The sequence below is a fragment of the Theobroma cacao genome, chromosome 8 (assembly GCF_053813885.1).
Source record: "Theobroma cacao isolate CCN51 chromosome 8, ASM5381388v1, whole genome shotgun sequence".
Classification (NCBI taxonomy): Eukaryota; Viridiplantae; Streptophyta; class Magnoliopsida; order Malvales; family Malvaceae; genus Theobroma; species Theobroma cacao.
This window is the reverse complement of record NC_142646.1, coordinates 6,109,393-6,128,528: the sequence shown is the minus strand read 5'-3', so window position 1 is coordinate 6,128,528 and position 19,136 is coordinate 6,109,393. Positions and strand designations below refer to the sequence as shown.

Below are 19,136 nucleotides of genomic sequence, written 5' to 3'. Positions count from 1 at the left end.
TTGTAACATGTGCGTTTTATTTGTATCACTTCATTTAAAAATAAAAAGGCAAATAATTGAATTTATCATTAATAAAATTTTAAACTTCACCTAAACTCATTATAAAGATTCAATTTCGATTTATAGTTGATCTTCGAGCACAAGGGCTTGAAATTTGCAGGAACATATAAGAGTTTGTTTCGTTTAGTGTTTTTTTTTTTAGTTTAAAACACTACATGACTCATAATTTGGAGTGAATCGAATCCAGTAAATTCAATTTAACTAAGCCCAAACAAGACATGTCCAAATAAGCCGAATTAAATGGGTCCAAACAAGAAAAAAGTCCCATCGAGTCCAAACAAAATAAATCCAAGGGAGCCCAAATTGAGTAAGCACAAGTGAAATAGGCCCAAATGAAAAGAATATATTCCAAAGCCTAAATTGAAGCCGAATTAATTGATTATTTAATATTGATTTAGGCCACATGATTATTACAAAATTACCTTAAATTACTCTGACAAGAAAAAAAAAAAGGGTGTCAACAGATGGAATATTGATTTATACAGCACACATGGCGTTCGAGTTGCAGAGATAAATGGTTTATTTTCTGGGTCCAGCCAAGGCTGCTAGGCTAGTGGAAAAGCTTGAATTAAAGAATATCCGTTGCCCATCTGGATAACTGATAATTTCTTGCTTTTGCGCATGTTTTGATTCTCCGGTATTTCACTGATGGAAGTCTGCATCACTTTACTCAACTTGACACTCAGGTGTCAGTCCTCAACTGCAGTTTGGTTACGAGTTGTGACATCTGGCACTGAGTAAGAGAAATGTTGTTGGAAGCATTGTAATAGAGCCATGTGCAAATCTGGGAAACAATATTGTTTGAAGACGTTGTTGGAACTACTTCGTAGGGCTACCAGAGACGGAACTTCATATTTTGGTCTTGCGTAATGCTGATAGACTTGGCGAACTTGGTTCTTCATATGGATCAATTTCTTGTTTCCGGCAGTCTGAAAGTTTTGCGTTCATGCTTTCTGTCTTAATTTAAGAGTGGCATTGATGCATCAGAAGGGGTTATATTAACCTCCCTTATTGATTTATCAAAACATGATGAAGTTGATTTTTCAGCATTGTTGACATGTAACATGGTTGTTTGTGGCCAAAATATAAACTAGGTCCCCTCATTGGAGAACGCCTGAAAGTAGTGATACAATGAACTTTTGAAATGTTGATGCTGACATTGGGAATGTGCAATAGCGTTTAGTGAGGAGAGCTGAGAAGGAACTAGTTTCACACCAGGTTGGAAAGAGCTCGATTGAGCTTCCCAATTGAAAATTCCTGCTTTTGTTAAACATCATGCATGGTGAAACTGGAGTCAATATCTGCTACCTAACAAATGGAATTAACCAAAACCTGAAGGAGTAGAACCATCTTTTTCTTTTTCCCGGATAGCTGTAGCCAATAATATCACTTTGCAGAAGCACCGTTGGGATGATCTCTATCAGATAATTAGCTCTTTGTTAAAATTAGTAGAGACATCGCCAATGTTCCAGATTCTGTTCTTATTCTCTGCCAACTGCTGGTTACCTGTGACAAAATTTATGCAGGCTAATTTCTAATGTATAAATGGCTGTATAAATAGAGTATAACACAAAGAACTACGTTATCCAGTGGAGGAGCTTACTATTGCAAGTACAGTTCACAATGTACACTTTAAACTAACCAGCTCTACTAGCTGAATATGTGTTCAAAAGATAATGTTGGAACTGGTAAAAGAATACGTCAGGCAGTGAAGAACTGTAGGAATCAATTAAATGTTCTCATTTTTAGGTTTTCTTTGTTGCCAACACGAACTTGCCTGAAATCCTGGCAAGGAAATGCAACTTCCAATAATTCGAATCTGCTCGGCTACATACACCTACCCTTTCTAGCATTCAGTAAAGTAGATGTTCATTTTCCAACTGTGCTTGAAATTATCTTGAAGCAAAAATTTAATGAAAAGATTCTGTTCTCAGTCTGTGCATGCATTTCAACAAAAAAAAAAAAATGGCCTTCGAATTCAATGCATAAACAAATTACAGGAAATGTTACATTGCTTTTCTTCATGTGTGCAACAAAAAGAGAAAACTTTTTTAATTGCGCTGCTGTCTGATCTTTTACTGTTGAGAAGTGAAGGACCCCAAAATGAGTAATTCTCTCCCTTCCAACTCTCTTAATTAATTCCCATTCGATTCTTTACCTTGAATCTCACGCTTGTTTTTCAGGGGGCACCTGCTCATTGAGTATGCATAGTTCCATTTTTGTTTTGAGTACGACAATGCTAAGCTTGACTTTACTCAATAATTGGCCCCAAATCTTGTCCGGAAGGAGAAATGTCCTCCAGTGAGAGGAAAGATAAGCCGGTCAAGGCTTGTCCAACCATTGACTGTGACCCAACAGACATGAGCCAAACAAGAGCAACATGGCTGGGATCCACCAAGGTCAGGCATTGAGCCCCACCTTCCAATCCCACTGTTAATGCCGAATTGCCAAAGGTGCCAATAGCCCGATTTCTCATGACTCTTGTTTAGCAAGGCCTCTCTGCCACGCTTGTTGCTTTGTCTTTATTTTCTTTCATGTTACGTTGCTTTCTTTTCCTTCCAATCATTTCTTCTTACTATCTTTCTATCTCTTTCTCTCTTCGAGTGTAGCTGATGGAAATAGGGCTTGAGCGTTCCTTTAAGCATGTGTTGTGCCTCCCCTTTTACTCTTCTCAAGGACTGTAAAAAATTATCAAAGCTCTGTACAAAAGCTACACAAAGGTTGCATGGGAGAAATTCCTTATGCCTCATTCTTTGGCGCCAAACCTGACTCATATGCCAGCAACTGGCTAGTACAAATAACTATCTAATCCAAATTTTATGTACCCAAAAAACATCTAGTTCAAGTGGGTTTTTTTATTTTTTTCTTTTTAAGAGTAATACTCCTACTATTCACATAATGTTTACATTGTAAAATTGAAATATCATTAAGTAAAATGTCTATATGCGAAAAATTTCTTTATATAGTTATGCCTAATAGACTTCATAATCATATCACTAAATATGATTTAAGTTTAATTAATTTAATAAATAATTTATTATAAAAGAAGGACAGGTTATTAAAATTTTAATAAATAATTAAAAGCGTGACTCACATGCTGAATTCACACACAAAATATATACTTTATAGTACAGATAATAGTGTATAGAAAGCGATGAAGTGAAGACCTAATGTAATTAAAGACGTACCATAAGCGCATATATATTTTTGAGTAAAGAGATAAATATAACTATTATCGAATCAAATTTTTAAATACAAAGAATTTCATTTTATAATTATGCGTAATAGATTGTATAATCATGATAATGAACTCTAATTAAATATGATATCAATGTAGTTATTTAAATAAATAATTGAAAGCATGACTCGCATGCTGAATTTTAAAAAAAAAAGGATTGTAGTCTTATATGTATTGTTATTAATTGATTTCGTTCCACCTCTTTGCAGAGAAAGAGATTAATGTCAAATTCACCACTGTACTCGAAGTCAACATTGTTATTTTAAAAAAGGGGGATTGATTCAGAATAAGGATGAGAAAGAAAAATGAAATTTTAAGTTTTATTGTTTTATAATTAAAAATTCCATGTCAATTTTTTAATATTTTATATTTATTTTCATTTATTAAAAAGGAATATTATTTTTTAATTAAATTATGTCTGAATCACTTAAAATCAAAATATAGTGACAACATCCAATATTGGCTTAGAATACAATGGTAAATTTGGCCCTAATCTTTCCTTTGCCAAGACATGAAACTAAATCAATTAATAACAATATATATGATTATAATGTGATAAGCTTTGATGGATTGCCTTTAGTCCATCGTCTTCTTAATATAATATTTTTTTGTGAATTCAACATGTTGGTCATGCTTTCAATTATTTACTTAATGAACTACATTGAGGTCACATTAATTAGTGGTTACTATCATGATTATGAAATTTATTAAAAACAACTAATTTTTTTCTCATTTAAGTATTCAATTTAATGATAAATACGTATATCTTTTTATTTAAAAAATTAAGTTTGAATCTCTTTTTTTCCAAATTTAAAAAAAGCATCATATTCTAATATTTACCCTTTGAATCAGGGTATAGTGACAAATTTGTTCTTAATCACTACTCTTTTTTTTTTTTTTTTGGTTAGAGCGAATTCAACTTATAATTGATTTCCTTCAACATTTTTTCAATGATTTTATTGTTCATGTATGAACCACAGTATGTACTTGTAGGACTGTGGGAGGAGATTACATAAGTAGGATTCAAATCTTGCTTTTGATCCCGCCATGCTTGTGAGATTTATAATATCCTTGGGAAGGAGAAGAAAAGTACCCACTTATCAAAGCTGTGCAGACAGTTTCCACGGCCATCGTAAGAGGTTTTCCAATAAAAAAGAATTGTTGCCTTTTCCAATGTTAGTGAAGAAATTGGAAGATTTTATGAATATAGTATTCCACAAGAGCTTATTGAGCCCATACTTGGCTGCTCAGCATATCTATTTGTTTTGTTATTATTATTATCGAACATCAAGAAAACTCAAATCATGAGATAATGAGTACAAAACAAGAGTCAAAAGATTGAAAATCTAGAAATATATAGAGATGTCATGTACCCACAGGCCGCAGATCAACAACACATGGGCAACCGTTAATGCAAAGTAAACAGGCTAGAAAACAAAGGCAGAGAACAAAAAACTAGCGCACGCTGTACGGACAGAGGAAGTCGGGGGAGGTGGCGCTGTCTCTAAAACTTGCCTTGCTTCTGTATGTCCTTGAACTGAACCATCCATTTAACAGAACTTGTAGAGACAAACTGAAAGCATCTTCAGTAATGCCTTGCATGCAGTAAAACCTACATTATTTTTTTGACACTACTCAACAAAAACCTGATCATGACAAGACACACCAGGCCCAGCTAGCATGGACAACAAAATACTGTTCCAAATTCCAAATGTGTGCAATGTTTTGTTAAATTTGGCGTTTGCAAATGGCATGGAATCCCCGGAAATTGATGCAGGAAAAACTGATACCCCATTAAGGAGAAAGAAAGGTATGGGTGCGGACTAATATTTTGTCAAGACTGTCCCACTTGGTGAGTTATTCTAAGATTGTACGCAATTTATTAACGAAATCTGTTAATTAGTTCATCGATGATTGGGAAACTTTGTCTGACTAGAAACACATATTTTATGGTTCCAAACAAGAAGTTAGAAGCTTGATGATTGAATCTACATGAAGAGAATCAAATGTTTAAACTTAAGAACTCTCGCAAGGTGGAAAATCAAAGATCAACCTAACTTTATTTTCAATTTTGAAAAATGTGCCTGTCCTGCTCCTGATGAGATTTATATATATTGTGAACGCCGTGAATGTACAAGTGATGAGATCCATGTGGTTTAAATGCATCATGGCAATGTAGATAAGTACATCCATCAATGGGCTCATCACATGGATTAATTCAATTGATAAGGAAAAAACTTTCTTTTTTTTTTTTTATCAATTAGAGTTCGATTTTTGTGAAAAGTGCATTTTATCAATAAAATCTTAACTACGTCAAATTCATGTAAAAGAATGTGTTTTTAAAATTGTCTAAAAAAAATCTATACAAGAGTTGAGAACGTTATGCATTAGAAAGACCAGATCCATGCTACAATGAATTTTGATGATATGAAGCTTTTTTTTCTAATTTTTTCATCAACAAATTTTTTGATTAAAGCTGCGTGATATTAAATATAATACGATGAGAAAAAGATAAATTTAAGATGATATATAAATTTAGACCTTTCAATAGCTTTTTTAGGCTTTTCCACTCAAATCATGATGATTTACATGTATACAAAAACTTGGACAATTTTGTTTATGAATGCTACGTCATCAACTTCACCTTAAATTTGTAAAATTATGAATGTCAAGTCAACAAATTTTATCCGTAACATGATTTCATTAAAAATTCTGAAAAAAAAAATGCAGAAACAGACTTTTACACTATAATTTATCTATTATAGTGCCATATGGGAAGGTTCTAGTTGGTCACTCCATATTCTTCTCTCCTTTAATTTCACTTCATAATCCCAAGTTAAATGTTTTTTTTTTCCTGAAGAAAAAGAGAAACAGAGATATAAACCATTTACAAGGTTCAGCATTCATTCATCCAATGCGCTAGTGTTCTCCCAATGTACAATTAATGCCATGTATTGGGTTGAGAAATCATGTCGCCGTTCAAAATCTAACACCCCCTCCTCCTCCCTCCGAAGTTTCCCCCACAAATTTATTGCTGATTGTCGACCCACAGCCACAGGGCAAGCCCACAATTCCCCCCAACCCATGACAGTGATCTTCTACCTCACGTGGATCTAAACCATTCCCCCAAAAAATCTCCACATGATAGTAGCAGTTTTAGCAAATCAAAGATTTAATTTTGCCACGCAAATCGATTATCCGAAAACAAGAAAAACCTTCCCTTAGATCAGAAAGTTAATAGTGAAAACCCCACTAAAACCCCCTATAGATAACAACAAAACAAGGCAAGATGGCCTTGGGATTAAACACATACAACTCATCCAAATTGGAGTAGACCCCAACAGCACTAGCCACTGAGTCGCAGTCCTCCATGCTACCTTCCATGCTCTTCTTAACTCTCCCAGCAATCACCCTACAAACAAGCATTGCCCTCTTGTCATTCCCAATTTCTTCTACTCCAGCTGCCATGTCATGAGCTTTGCCACTGGTTGCCGTTGTCAGGATTCCCTTCCCATTGGAACCTCCGCTGAGTTCTTGAGCAACCTTGAAACCATTCTTTATAATGCTACAGACATTGCAGTTTGGGATTGAGGTGCACAAGTTGGAGGACCCGTTGAGGCCGAGTGAACATGCAAAAGTGGTGCAGTGAAACCTGAGGAGTTCATTGCCATCTGCTATGCAACGTGGGTGCTTCTTAGGGAGCTTGGTGGCTTTGGATTTGATGGAATCACGGTATTCTTCGAATTTGGAGATGGTTTTGGAGGTGTTGTGGACTTTAAGGATGCGATCGATTTGGCAGATGGGTGTTTGCTTTTTTAGCCAGCTTGACTGGAATATGATTTCCACTATGTTCTTGCTCGTGTCCTCAGGACCCAGTTCAGATACTGTGGATTTACAAGCCCAGAGACAGAAAAATCGGATTATGATGTTTATTATCGATACATTCATAATTACTATGATAAACAGGAAATTGAGATTGACGTTACTAGAAAAGAAAAAGGCGAGGAAAATGAAAGGGAAAAAAGGATCAATATTATAATAGTCAGACAAGTAAACTTTCTTAAAAGAAAGAAAAGAGAAGAGATATGAACAGAAAACTGAAGGAATGGAATCAGTTTGTTAATTAGCTAACAAAAAGGAAAAAACTTTTAAGAGGTTTATGTGCTAAGATAGGGGAGGAGAAGATTTCAAGGGAAATGAATTACCTGCATGCCTAATAGCTTGATGAAGCTCTAAATTTTCAGCTTTCATGAATATCTCACCACATTCAGGACAGGAACAAATGCTACCCCTCAAGGAAGGATCTCTGGCTATTCCAAGAACAGGATCAACCACCATTCTGCACTCATAACAGCCAGAGAATCTCCTAAATGGCATTCCTCTAAAAGACCCACCAGCGGAGGAGGCTGATGCTGAAGATACAGAAAGTGAAGAATTAGTAGAAGAAACGACTCCATTGAGCTCATGCAGAGGGGCTTTCATGGATCTGCTAGAGGCATCATTGTTACTTGAACCAAGTGATGCCCTTTTCTTGTGGACTTCAGGGGAAGCTATTTCAGGCCTGTGCATGACCTTAGTGTTGCTACATAATGAACCTGAACACCTCATTTTCTTGCATTTCTTGCCAGTTTCTTCCATCACTTGTTCTGGTTGTTTCTCCTTTTGCTTCTTCTTCTGCTGTTGCTTCTGTTGCTGCTGCTCTTGCTTTTGTTGCTGTTGATGTTGTTTTTGTTGCTGCTGCAGCTGCTGCTGTTGCTCTTGTTGTGGTTGGGGATGTTTACCAAAGAAAAGGCCTTTCACAACTGCCCAAGAGGGTGGTTTGTCATTCTTCTGAGGCCGCTTCTTTTGGTTTTGGTGAGTTTCCTTGGTTGGTTTTCTTTGGTGAGTAGGTCCAGCCATTTCTCAGGAGATCTGCTACTCGGTGAAATTAGTTGGGCTAGACAAAATGATGGGTTCTAGTATCAGAATCTGAGATAGACTGCCGTCAGAGACATGTAGCTGAAACAGCTGCGAAGATGCCTACTGACTTGAGCTCAGATTTGAAAGTATTTCTTTTTGGGGCTATTCTTAGCAAATTGGATTTATTTATAAATTAATTGCTCCCTCTACGTAGGCCTCATGGTAACTTACCGTCCGTTGATTGCCAGTGTAGATACCTGGATCATCTAGACAAGAAACAAAAGTGGGTCCCAGCATCAAATTACTCAAATGGGATTCCGATGGATAAATCCCCAGTAGCAGGAAAGGGATAACCAGGAAAATGTTAAATATGTAATTATCAGGAATAAAAAAGAAAAAAAAATGTAACTACCCTACACAGCATGCATTGTCGAATAAGAAAAAATGTTCATCCCAGCCTACGGTAACTTACAAAATGAATAGCTGCGAATTATATATATATATACACATACGTATACATTTATTAATTGTAAAAATAATTTTTATAATATACCAACATTAAGTTTTTTCATGAGAATTAAGTGTTGAACTTTTCAACAGATTTTAAGTTTAAAATTTGTTTATGAATAAGTTAGTTCATTAGTTCGTCAATTAAGTGAGTAATTAATTTATGAAAAAATCAAATTAAGGGATTAAATATTTATGATAGTTAACTAAAGGTGAAAAAATGTGAAACATCAAAACCATTGAAGTGATTTTTTATCTTTAAAAATTACAAAATCTTTGAAAAGAGTCATAATCATTTGTGAATAGCTGTTCTAAACCATCTTTTGAAGCTTATAAATGCTTTCTTCAAACATTAACAACCATATCGATACGAAGATCAATCGTTCTTTAAACCCTGTCAGTCTTCATTTACATTTCGTTTTTTGAACGTGTTTCTGTAAAAGAATCTCAAAAGTACAATAATTGATTTTCTATTCCTTTATAATATTATTAATTTTAAGAAAATTTCTTAAGAGTGTATTGTCTGAGTTCTTTTGCACATTATTGATAGATGTCTGTGGTCGGTCAAGTCGGACCTATCGAGCCTCTCATTTTTAAAGCCAAGCCCAGACTCTTCTATTTTACTACTAGTTTATAATAAAATAAAAATATATTTTATTTTTATATTAATAGTTTTTTTAATACTTTTAAAATTAAAATTGAATAAAAAACTATATTATTTATTAATAAAATAATATAATCAAAAGTGGGTCCGACTTGGACATGAAAATTTATACCAACTCTCGCTCGTAGTCAAGTCGGGTCTTAAGTTTGAGCGTAGCTTGACCATTGAATACTTCTATATATAAATATATATAATTTTAATTTTATTGATAAATAATTAATTTTCAGTTAACGATATTTAATTATATTTTTAATACTTTTAAAATACCCCATTAGACATTGTAACGTGGATATGAATTATATACTATTGCTTATACAACAGTTCAGCTTAGTGCGATTTATTTATATTTAAATTTCAAATTGTATGAACAAATTACACTAGTTATTATTTTCTTCTCATTGGCTTGAGCGAAAAATGCAGAGATATTAAATGGGGAAAATGGACAGAGGAGAGGAGTGCAGATGGGATCTGGGCAAGGGGTGTCTTGTAGGGTACCCCAAGATGGGATTTTTGGGGCTGAGTGCTCTAACACCAACAACAAGATACGCTCACTAATTACACCATTATGGTCCCTCTCAAGGGAAAAAGCTGCTTGATTCCTTTTGCCTCAAAATTATGCCACACTTCCCCTGGAATAAAGCTTTACTAGTGTTGTTTATTAACCAAAAGAATACTCTCCAGCAACTTATTATACCATATTCCTTAGGAATTAATTATATCTTCTGCATCTGCTTTTCAAAATTTTAACCCTTAAAGGCAAACATTAGAGAAAGCATTCAAAAGTGAGAAGCTTAAAAGAAATACTAGTGATTCAAAAAAAAAAAAAAAAACTAACAAAGCTAGCTCCAGCAGTCGACTAACCGTTGGCGGTAAAAAGTGGATTGGCATTGGAAGTTCAGATTCAGAAACTGGGAGAACCTAACGACTCCAAAATTGGCTGTTGATTAACGTTTGGGAAGCTTTTGGCTGGGAAAGGATGATTTGTAGCGTTGGTTTGTGTGTATACGAATGGAAACTTTAACTTTGTGATTAAGAGTCTTAATTTTATCTCAAGTGTATTTAAATTTCAAATATATTTCAAATATACTTGAACATTTAATTCATTAATTAATGTATAATTTTTGTATTATCACAAAGTTATTAATTGGCAAATGCATTGAGCTGATGTTCATTGCTTGGATTTGTTTGTGGGCATAAAGCTAAAGCAAGAGTGTTGCTGTATCACCAATACATTTTGAATACGGAAATTTATCTATTTATGAACATATATAAATGTCTTAACTGAACGCTTTAGCTCACATGCTGTACGGATTATGGTTAAGGACTGTCAAAAAATTCATCCGTCCAAGTCTATGTTTATTGCAAAGAAGCAATTGAACGTTTATTTAATCCAAATGATAACAAAGGTAGGCCCGTTCTTAGGTGTGGCCCATAAAAGATTTGGGGATTTAGGTCCTCATAATAAAGGAATGTCTTTGTTTGGGTTGGTTTAAAAGGTTCTATGGGCTCTTTCAGACGAACCAAAATTAGTACGACGGAAGCCCAGGAAAATTTCTTGTTATGAAAGGCTCCCAGCAGAAAATGGGCCCAATGGCCCATCCAATAATTTTGTTATTTTTTTTAAAAGAAAAAATGAGAGCGCCAACAAGCCGTTCAAAACTTCGAAAACTTTCACTCGACTCCCTCCACTTTCTCCGAACGCTTCCTCTTTCTCATGGACGACACTACGGTAACCCTAACGTCACCCGATTGAGTCTCTCTTTCCCGCCGCTCCTATCCTTCAATTTTATTTTTCTTTCTTTTTTCCATCCAACTGCCCTTCTCTCCATAGACCGGAAATGCCGTTGAGATCCGGCCATGGACAGGGAGGCTAACCTTCCGGTCCCACCACCCTCTCGCCCGATCCCCAATCAGTACACGTCATCCTCCACGTCATCATCTTCCTCCCCGCCCGGCTTCATCCGTGATGTCCAGGCCGCCTTCAAACGCCATCGTTCTCTCGGTATCCGTCATCTCTCTCCTTCAAGTTTAGTGTTCTTCACTGTTGTATGAGCCCAAATTTTTGCTTACTGTTTAAATTTAGTTCCATTTAGGGTTTTTTCTATTTACTTTTTTTCTTGATTTCCTTTTACCTAGTTAGGGTTTATATTGGTCTCAAGCAAGCTATTTAAGTTCATTTAATGGAATTAGACATTTAGGGTGCGTTTTTGGTTTTAGTATTTAATTATGCTTATACTGATCATATGGTTTTGTCAATGAATAAAATCATGAAATATTGGATGAATTTTGTTAGCTAATGACATGATGCGATTGGTTCAAATGTAAATTTACGTTGGAACTTTTGAGGGGTTTCCAGGTACGGTGCAGACGAATGGTATAATGCCTAGACGAATGGTGGTTCCCCAGCGCACAGCTTCCAGAAATGTGGGTGCTAATATTGATACTAACAAGTCTCGGGATTGTGTTTCGTTGAGTCATGGTCAGTTAGTCAAGGACAAAATTATTGCTGGGGAATCTCAAGAAGATGCGTCCATTACACCACCTTCTATTACGGGAACTATCACCAAAACCTTTGATGAAAATTTCAACCCATTTGATGTGGATCGAGATCAACCTAAGGAGGTTGTTGATCAAAAAGAGAATAATCTGATCCCTTTGCGGGATGTAGAATCTCAACATGTTGATGGTCAAAGAAAGGTTCAGCTTTTACCTGGACACCATGTCAGTTCTCAGGGTAATATGTTTTACAATGCTCTTTAAATTGCTAATCTGCATTTTTCTAGGCTCTTCTTTGCCACCATACTTTTGCGACATTGTGACAAACATAGTTGAATTATAGCTCATTATATTTAGTTCCTGAATTTGTCACTATGCTTCGCGATGTATTTCCTCTTCCCATTTAATCTGCAGGGGCCCATGATGGAATGGCCACTGGATTGGAGAACTTATCATCTCATATGGGTTCACTTGCCTTGACAGAAATGGAATGGGATACAGTCAATCAAGTAGAAGCACAAGCTGTGGTAAATAATGAGTCTAAGCACCAGCATTTTCGGAACACAGAATCTGAAATCAATTTGAAGTCTGATGGTGCAATCTCTTCTCTGGCAAAAAGAACTACAATTATTCAAGACCAGCTACATCAGTTAAGAAACTTTTTAGGGCAACCCCTCACTCAATCTTCAGTTGTGGGGTCATCATGTGCTACCACAACATCTATACATTCATCTTCAGCTCCAATGCTTAACCTGACAACTTATTGCTCTCATTCTCATTCTGAAGGAGGTTCTCACGTGGCAAAAGAACCCCTAGGAGATATTGATGTGAATCACCAACTTGTAAATCAAGTAGATATGTTGCAGCAACCATTTCCTTCAACTAAGGAAATGAACAGAATGTTAGTTGATCAAACAGCTCTTGCAGCTCAGGCATCTACCTCTGGTAAGGATGCTCAAGAGGAGGTTAAGAAATTTGACTTGTCCAAAAAGCAAGAAGGAAGCTTGGCAAATGAAAATGAACTTTTCAAAGATCCTGAATCTTGTCCTCAGTATGATAAGTCAACCAAAGGGCAAGATTTTGCAGGTGATGTCACTAATATACAATCTCAGGCTCCATTGTCGAAAGACTTGACTTCAGATGTCAAGTTAGAGCCTTCTAAAGCAGAGAAGCAGGGGAAGGTCCCAAGTAGTAAAGGAGCTTCAGCACCTCGGAAACGGAATTATGATCCTGACTTGTTCTTCAAAGTGAATGGAAAGCTGTATCAAAGGCTTGGAAAAATAGGCAGTGGAGGAAGCAGTGAAGTCCACAAAGTCATTTCATCAGATTGTACAATATATGCACTTAAGAAAATCAAGCTCAAAGGTCGTGACTATGCGACTGCATATGGGTTTTGCCAGGAAATTGAATATTTAAACAGGTTGAAGGGAAAGAACAACATTATCCAGTTAATAGACTATGAGGTACCTCTTTCCAACCTTTGTCCTGTGTTTACTTCCAATACACTAAAACGTTTATCCTTTTTTATTGTTTCAATTTGTTCACCAACAACACAAATCTACAACCAATCATTTCATGGATTTGCTATTATTATGTTAAATAGACACTCATGTCGGTCATTTTATGCATGCTAAACTAAAATGCTTCAATTAGGGATCTTTTAACATTTTACCCGATGAAGGTTTTGTGATATTGTTGGTCTAAGTAGGCGGTTGATATGCAGACTGATTTCATGGCCATTTGTTGTTCATATGCTGTGGAACTTAATAATGTCTTATTTTCAGCAGTTATGACTATTTGGAAAATTTTATGGCTGTTGGAGTTGTTAACTTGTCCAATGTGGGGGCATGGGAGGGGGAGGGGATCTATCACCTTTGAAAGATAATTGTTAGCTCACCACAATTGCTATGATGTAAGGAAATGCACATACAATGTCACTGACAAGTGGTCCATAGTGAACATAAGAAAAATTCCTTAAGGCACCCATGCATGTAAAAGTAGATCTTAATTGGTGAGAATGTATATCATATTATTACGATAAATGACTTGAACTTTGGTGTTAAATCTTGTGAAGCTTTCTTGTTGCTAGGATTTAGCCTGAAAGCTTGTGGGGAATATTTAATAATAGTCTTTCTTGATATTAGGTGACAGATAAGAATCTGCTTCGAGAAGTCATGAATGGTTGCATGTCAAATAAAGATGGCAGGGTTAAGGATGATGGCTATCTATACATGGTACTTGAATATGGAGAAATTGATCTGGCTCACATGCTATCCCAGAAATGGAAGGAAATGGGTAGCTCCAATCAGACTATAGATGAGAACTGGCTTCGATTTTACTGGCAGGTTCTAAAGCTATCCCTTATCTTGAGTCTCTGTTGCTAATGATACCTTTTTTACATTATATGTTTTCATCTTCTAAGTCATTTGATAACATTTTTGAAAGTTAATTTGCAGCTGGATAGTTGTGCTTGGTCATGTTGTGCTTTCTCTAGTGGCAGTCCACCTAAATATACATTCCTACGTTGAGGCTAATAATTTTATATTTTAGAGATGACTCTGATTGTGTCCTTTTCTTTGTGTTTGCATATTTTTATTTAGCTTTTACTTCAATTTGTCAAGCCTTTCTTGAGCTTCCTATATTTTGGGAATCAAGTTTCTCTCTTATTTTTACTCCCCCTTTTGCCTTTGGTCTTTTTCCAAAAAAAATAGACACAGAGATGCACATGCCATGAGGTGATGCTTGGCCCCAGTCTTTGGAGTAGCAAATGCTAACAGAAAGCTAAAGTTGGATTAAATGAGGATTTTGAACAACAACTTGTAGCTTTTGTAAAACCTAAAAAGGAGCTTTTGGAGGCTTTACTTCAGAAGCTCAAAATTGAATTTCTGAAAAGAGTTGTGATGAGATGTTGTTAGAGAAGATCAGTAAAGCTTTAAACATGCAAAGATACTTTTAGTTGTTTCAAATAATTTTAACATGATAGCACATGTCGTAAAGCTTTACTTCAACAGCTCTAGTCAGCCCAAACAGGTTTCAAGTGCTAAGAGTGATGATGTTTTCTTGTGTTCATGAATGTTCAGAACTGTAATGCTTATTAGTCTGGGGAGGGTTAGATCTGCACACCTTAGCCTTGTGCAATTGTGGCTATTTTGGCAACTTGTCCCAGTGACCTGCAGGTCACAATGGAGCAAACCTACCATTGCTCCAAGTGTCACCCTAAGAAAAATATGGACTTATTTCCAATTATTATTTTACTATAATTGGAAAAACGAAAGCAGAGTCTTTGTACTTTATGTATTTATGTTCTCCATGTTCCTCAAGATTCTTTTTTGACTTCCACATCTGCCATCAGGGGAAGTTGCATGCCTTTTGTCATCTTCTTCAGTGAGTTGATTTAGACTTTTTTTTTTTTTCTTATTGAAGACAGGGATAGTTGATGTTATCTTGTTTAAAATTGTGTGCCATTCATGTAGTCTTAGCTTCATATTATTATGTATTATTCAACAAAGCAGAATATTTAGATTAGTTTGTTGGAAGCAATTTGCAGCAAATACTTCAAGCTGTCAACACTATACATGAGGAACGCATTGTGCACTCCGACTTGAAGCCAGCCAATTTCCTTCTTGTAAAAGGTTCTCTAAAACTTATTGATTTTGGTATTGCCAAAGCCATAATGAGTGATACAACCAACATCCAAAGGGATTCACAGGTACTCGTTACTCATTGTTCTCTCTAACTTTTGATTCAAAGTACTATTGGAAACCTTGGTCCTTATAGTTTAATTAATCAAAATTTTAATTTTACAGTTGCTTATTCAATTTTACTGTTCTTATCAGTTTAGAACTTTGATGGTTTTCAAGATAATGATGGTGAATGCACTTTTATTTACATTTATTATGACATAGATACTGCTACTTATATATGCTGTGTAGCAACATTATGTATCGTATCTAAAATTTATTTGCAAGTGGTTGATCACTAGGTAAAAAAAAGAGTGCTTGATGTCACGGAATTCATAAAGCTTTTGTATCCTTCCACTGTAGGTGGGTACTCTTAGTTACATGTCTCCTGAGGCATTCATGTGCAATGAGAGTGATGCAAATGGAAATACTATAAAATGTGGCCGACCTTCAGATATTTGGTCCCTTGGGTGCATACTTTACCAAATGGTTTATGGGAGGACCCCTTTTGCTGAGTACAAGTCTTTTTGGTCTAAGTTCAAAGTTATAACAGATCCAAACCATGAGATAACATATGGTCCAGTTTCTAACCCATGGCTTCTTGATCTCATGAAGAAATGTCTTGCATGGGATCGCAATGAGAGGTGGAGGATTCCGCAGCTACTTAAACACCCTTTTCTTGTTCCCCCTGTTCCTCCCGAACCATCTTTTTCTCAAGACCAAAGCTGTCAACTGCTTCAGCTTATAGAGAAAGCATGTGGCAACAATCAAGACGCTTTGGTACTATGTTCTCAGCTCACTCAACTCCTTAGAGACCCAATGTCACAGATAACGTCACAGTCACTAACATCCCAAGAACAAGAATGCAGGTTGCTCTCTCAAATGTCAAAGCTTTGCTTTCAGCTCCAGGAACATCTAAGCAAGCCAGGGTAAGAGTTGGTAAACACGGGGAGCAGCTAGCCATAGCAGTTTTTAAGTGTTGTAAACGTGGGAGGATTTTTTTGGCCTACCAGCAATTATGCCAGATCAAGGTCATTTTCAGTCCTTTTGTAATAATATGTAAAAATTACCATCGTGGAGTTGTATTCTTGGATAGCTGAAACATTATCCTTCAGCGAGTTCATGAATGTATCAGCCTGTTTTTGAATTGATGTGGGCAGTCCAAAGAGTCAATTCAACTGATCCTTTAGGTTCAGAACGTTTGTATGATAGCATTGTCTAGTTTAATTATGTAACATTCAATCCAATAAATGTTACATCCAAGCTGGTAGTAGCATTTTCTTGTTTTTGGTCTACCTCTCTGGAATGAATGATTCTTAATTTTCAAAAAAAAAAATAAAAATTATGTAACATTCAATCCAATAAAGGTGCAAGAAAAGAACGAAAAAGAAGCAAAAGTGACCATCGAGGCTAACATTTGTTCAAATTGTTACTACCAGCTTCTTCAGCATGTTCCAAAATCATGTTGAGTTGGTAATACTCCTAAAAATCTTTTCCCATTATCTTTTCTTGTTTTACCAGGAAATTCTGTGCCTCAGTCCCACAGAGCTGACTTGGGAAGCCCCCATGAAAGTTTGAACGAGTTACTGACTTACAGACAGAACAAAAGCCTAACAACTGCCATTAACCTCCTTGGTCACACAGATCGATTCAACATAGAAACTAGCAAATTGGACCAAATAATTGATTGTTCAACAATATATTGCTTTACAAGCTCACTGAATTTATAAGGACAAAACAAGCAATCGTTGGATACTTCATGGGGTCACTTTCATAGTACAAACCTGACAATACTTTCTTAGTGGTTCCCCTCCCCCCTCTACATGTAATTCTTCCTCCTAGGCTTTACAATGAAATTCAAGCAGTCTTTTACAACTTAAAAGAAACCTCTTAGTGCAAGTTATTGATACTAGAAAACACTTACCATTTTGCTGGCAAAATGAATCAGTTTTGCTTATGTTTCTTCTATTTTGCTGCAAGTTATTGATCTGTTTTTGCATTAGTTTTACTTAGAACTCTTGTATGAGTGCAATAAAACTTACTTGTGGCTTTCAAATATATATATATATATATATATATATATATATGATGATCATTTAGATTGAGGCCTTGAGCTTTCTGTAGTCGAATATGATAGTGAGGAAGGTAAAAAAGAATGGCGATTTAGGGATTCTTAACATACATGAAAAAAAATGGTGGTTAAAAAACCGATCGTAGAGTATTTAAAGCTAGCTGTTTACGTGCACAAACATACAGCATTGCTTATACTTCAAAAAAAGGGAAAAAAACTTTGTCACTCATGCAATCAAGCGAGGGAATCACCTTTTGTCATCAAATTTGGTTAGAAATGGCTCAGCAAGTAAAGTATACATTTTCATCTGCACATCAAGATCCACTAGGACCTTCCTCTTGTTTCTTAGCCAACTCCGCATGGTCCTTGGCCAAGTTGATCAAGAGTTCTTTCACCAAAGGGAAATTTGTCCCGTGAGTAAGTAGCAGTATATCTCCTGCCCTGACCAGATAATTGCGACCATCCCCTCTGTTCCCTTCAACCCTGTAATAAACGACGCCAAAATAACATCCTTTTTACGTTCATAATATTGAAGATAATGGAGACACAAAGAAAATTTTCTAACCATTCAAGCATCCCTCGTGTCAAGTAGTGCATTCCACGAACAGGATTTAGTGTTTGCAATAGTCCTGGATATAAAAAGATAAAATAGCAGGAATATGGGATAAGAAATTTAAACAAACAACAAAGTAACTCCAATATAGAAAATGACACACTTTCATGTACTGGTGTCATCAATCTACAAGATTCCAGCGCTGCTCGTGTATCTCCTATCGTCGTATAGAGCTGAAAAGCACAAAATAGCATAAACAATATCAAATCTTAAAAGTCCACACTTTGAGCATCAAGACAAGACTGTTCCTGTTACTATTTCTTCATCAAATTAAGCCTCTCAACTATTGACTATGTTGTCCAAATGGCATCCAAGTCACCAAACAAAGACTTTTTCAACTCCTTTTCATCCAGATAGAATAAGATCCTTAAAAAGGATACCTTTGTCAGTAAATTTCTGACCATCATCACGCTGAATGAAGAAGGATGGAAAAGATCCAGGGCCGCTTCCTCAGCCCTCTTAAAAGTAGACACAGCTTCCTGAAAATCTACAACACTGTCAAAGAACAACTTTTATATTAAGTGCGTTAATGCAAATTAGCTTCACTAATATATTTGCCAAAGTATTCAAACAATGGAGAAGGATACTGTCAGAAAAAAAGTCCGATTTCCCCTTGTCACACAGTCGATCTATTATCCCCTTTGCACTTCTTTCCGCTTCTGAAGTCTTGACGAGTCCACATTTGTTGCATTCAAGTTTCTGGTCACGACTGTAAGATCCTGCATCTCCAAACAGAGAAAGATCAATTAAGCTCAAGATCTACCCAAAACAGTTTATCTAGCATTGATATGACATACTGTCTTTAGTAACGAAGAAACCATTGCATTCGCCCTCCTTGCATCGCAGAGCATCCAAAATTTGATCATCGATTTCAGCAAACTTACTGCAGCGGGGACATGTGCAAGTAA

General features: G+C 35.9%; 2 protein-coding genes and 1 long non-coding RNA gene across 4 annotated transcripts; 1 reads left to right on the top strand and 2 right to left on the bottom strand.

The window, feature by feature from the left end:
- Nucleotides 1–6,492: 6,492 nt before the first annotated feature.
- Nucleotides 6,493–8,337, bottom strand: LOC18592281 (uncharacterized). Its single transcript, XM_007018920.3, has 2 exons — nucleotides 7,504–8,337; nucleotides 6,493–7,182 (listed from the first exon to the last, which is right to left on the bottom strand). The coding sequence occupies exons 1-2, from the start codon at nucleotides 8,195–8,197 to the stop codon at nucleotides 6,551–6,553; spliced, it is 1,326 nt and encodes a 441-aa protein (XP_007018982.3). The 5' UTR covers nucleotides 8,198–8,337; the 3' UTR covers nucleotides 6,493–6,550.
- Nucleotides 8,338–11,038: 2,701 nt separating this feature from the next.
- PPK1 (putative protein kinase 1) lies at nucleotides 11,039–16,807 on the top strand. 2 transcript variants are annotated; one of them, XM_007018918.3, is made up of 6 exons: nucleotides 11,039–11,370; nucleotides 11,725–12,102; nucleotides 12,348–13,327; nucleotides 14,009–14,209; nucleotides 15,412–15,573; nucleotides 15,908–16,807. In XM_007018918.3, exons 1-6 carry the CDS (start codon nucleotides 11,226–11,228, stop codon nucleotides 16,475–16,477), a joined length of 2,436 nt encoding a protein of 811 aa, XP_007018980.3. In that variant the 5' UTR covers nucleotides 11,039–11,225; the 3' UTR covers nucleotides 16,478–16,807. The 2 variants fall into 2 exon arrangements, with proteins under 2 accessions (XP_007018980.3, XP_017980819.2); XM_018125330.2 differs by having other exon boundaries at nucleotides 12,279–13,327.
- A 1,571-nt stretch (nucleotides 16,808–18,378) lies between these two features.
- Nucleotides 18,379–18,896, bottom strand: LOC148761135 (uncharacterized). Its single transcript, XR_016027856.1, has 3 exons — nucleotides 18,816–18,896; nucleotides 18,609–18,715; nucleotides 18,379–18,401 (listed from the first exon to the last, which is right to left on the bottom strand). It is a non-coding gene; the product is annotated as an uncharacterized LOC148761135 (long non-coding RNA).
- Between the last annotated feature and the right edge of the window lie 240 nt (nucleotides 18,897–19,136).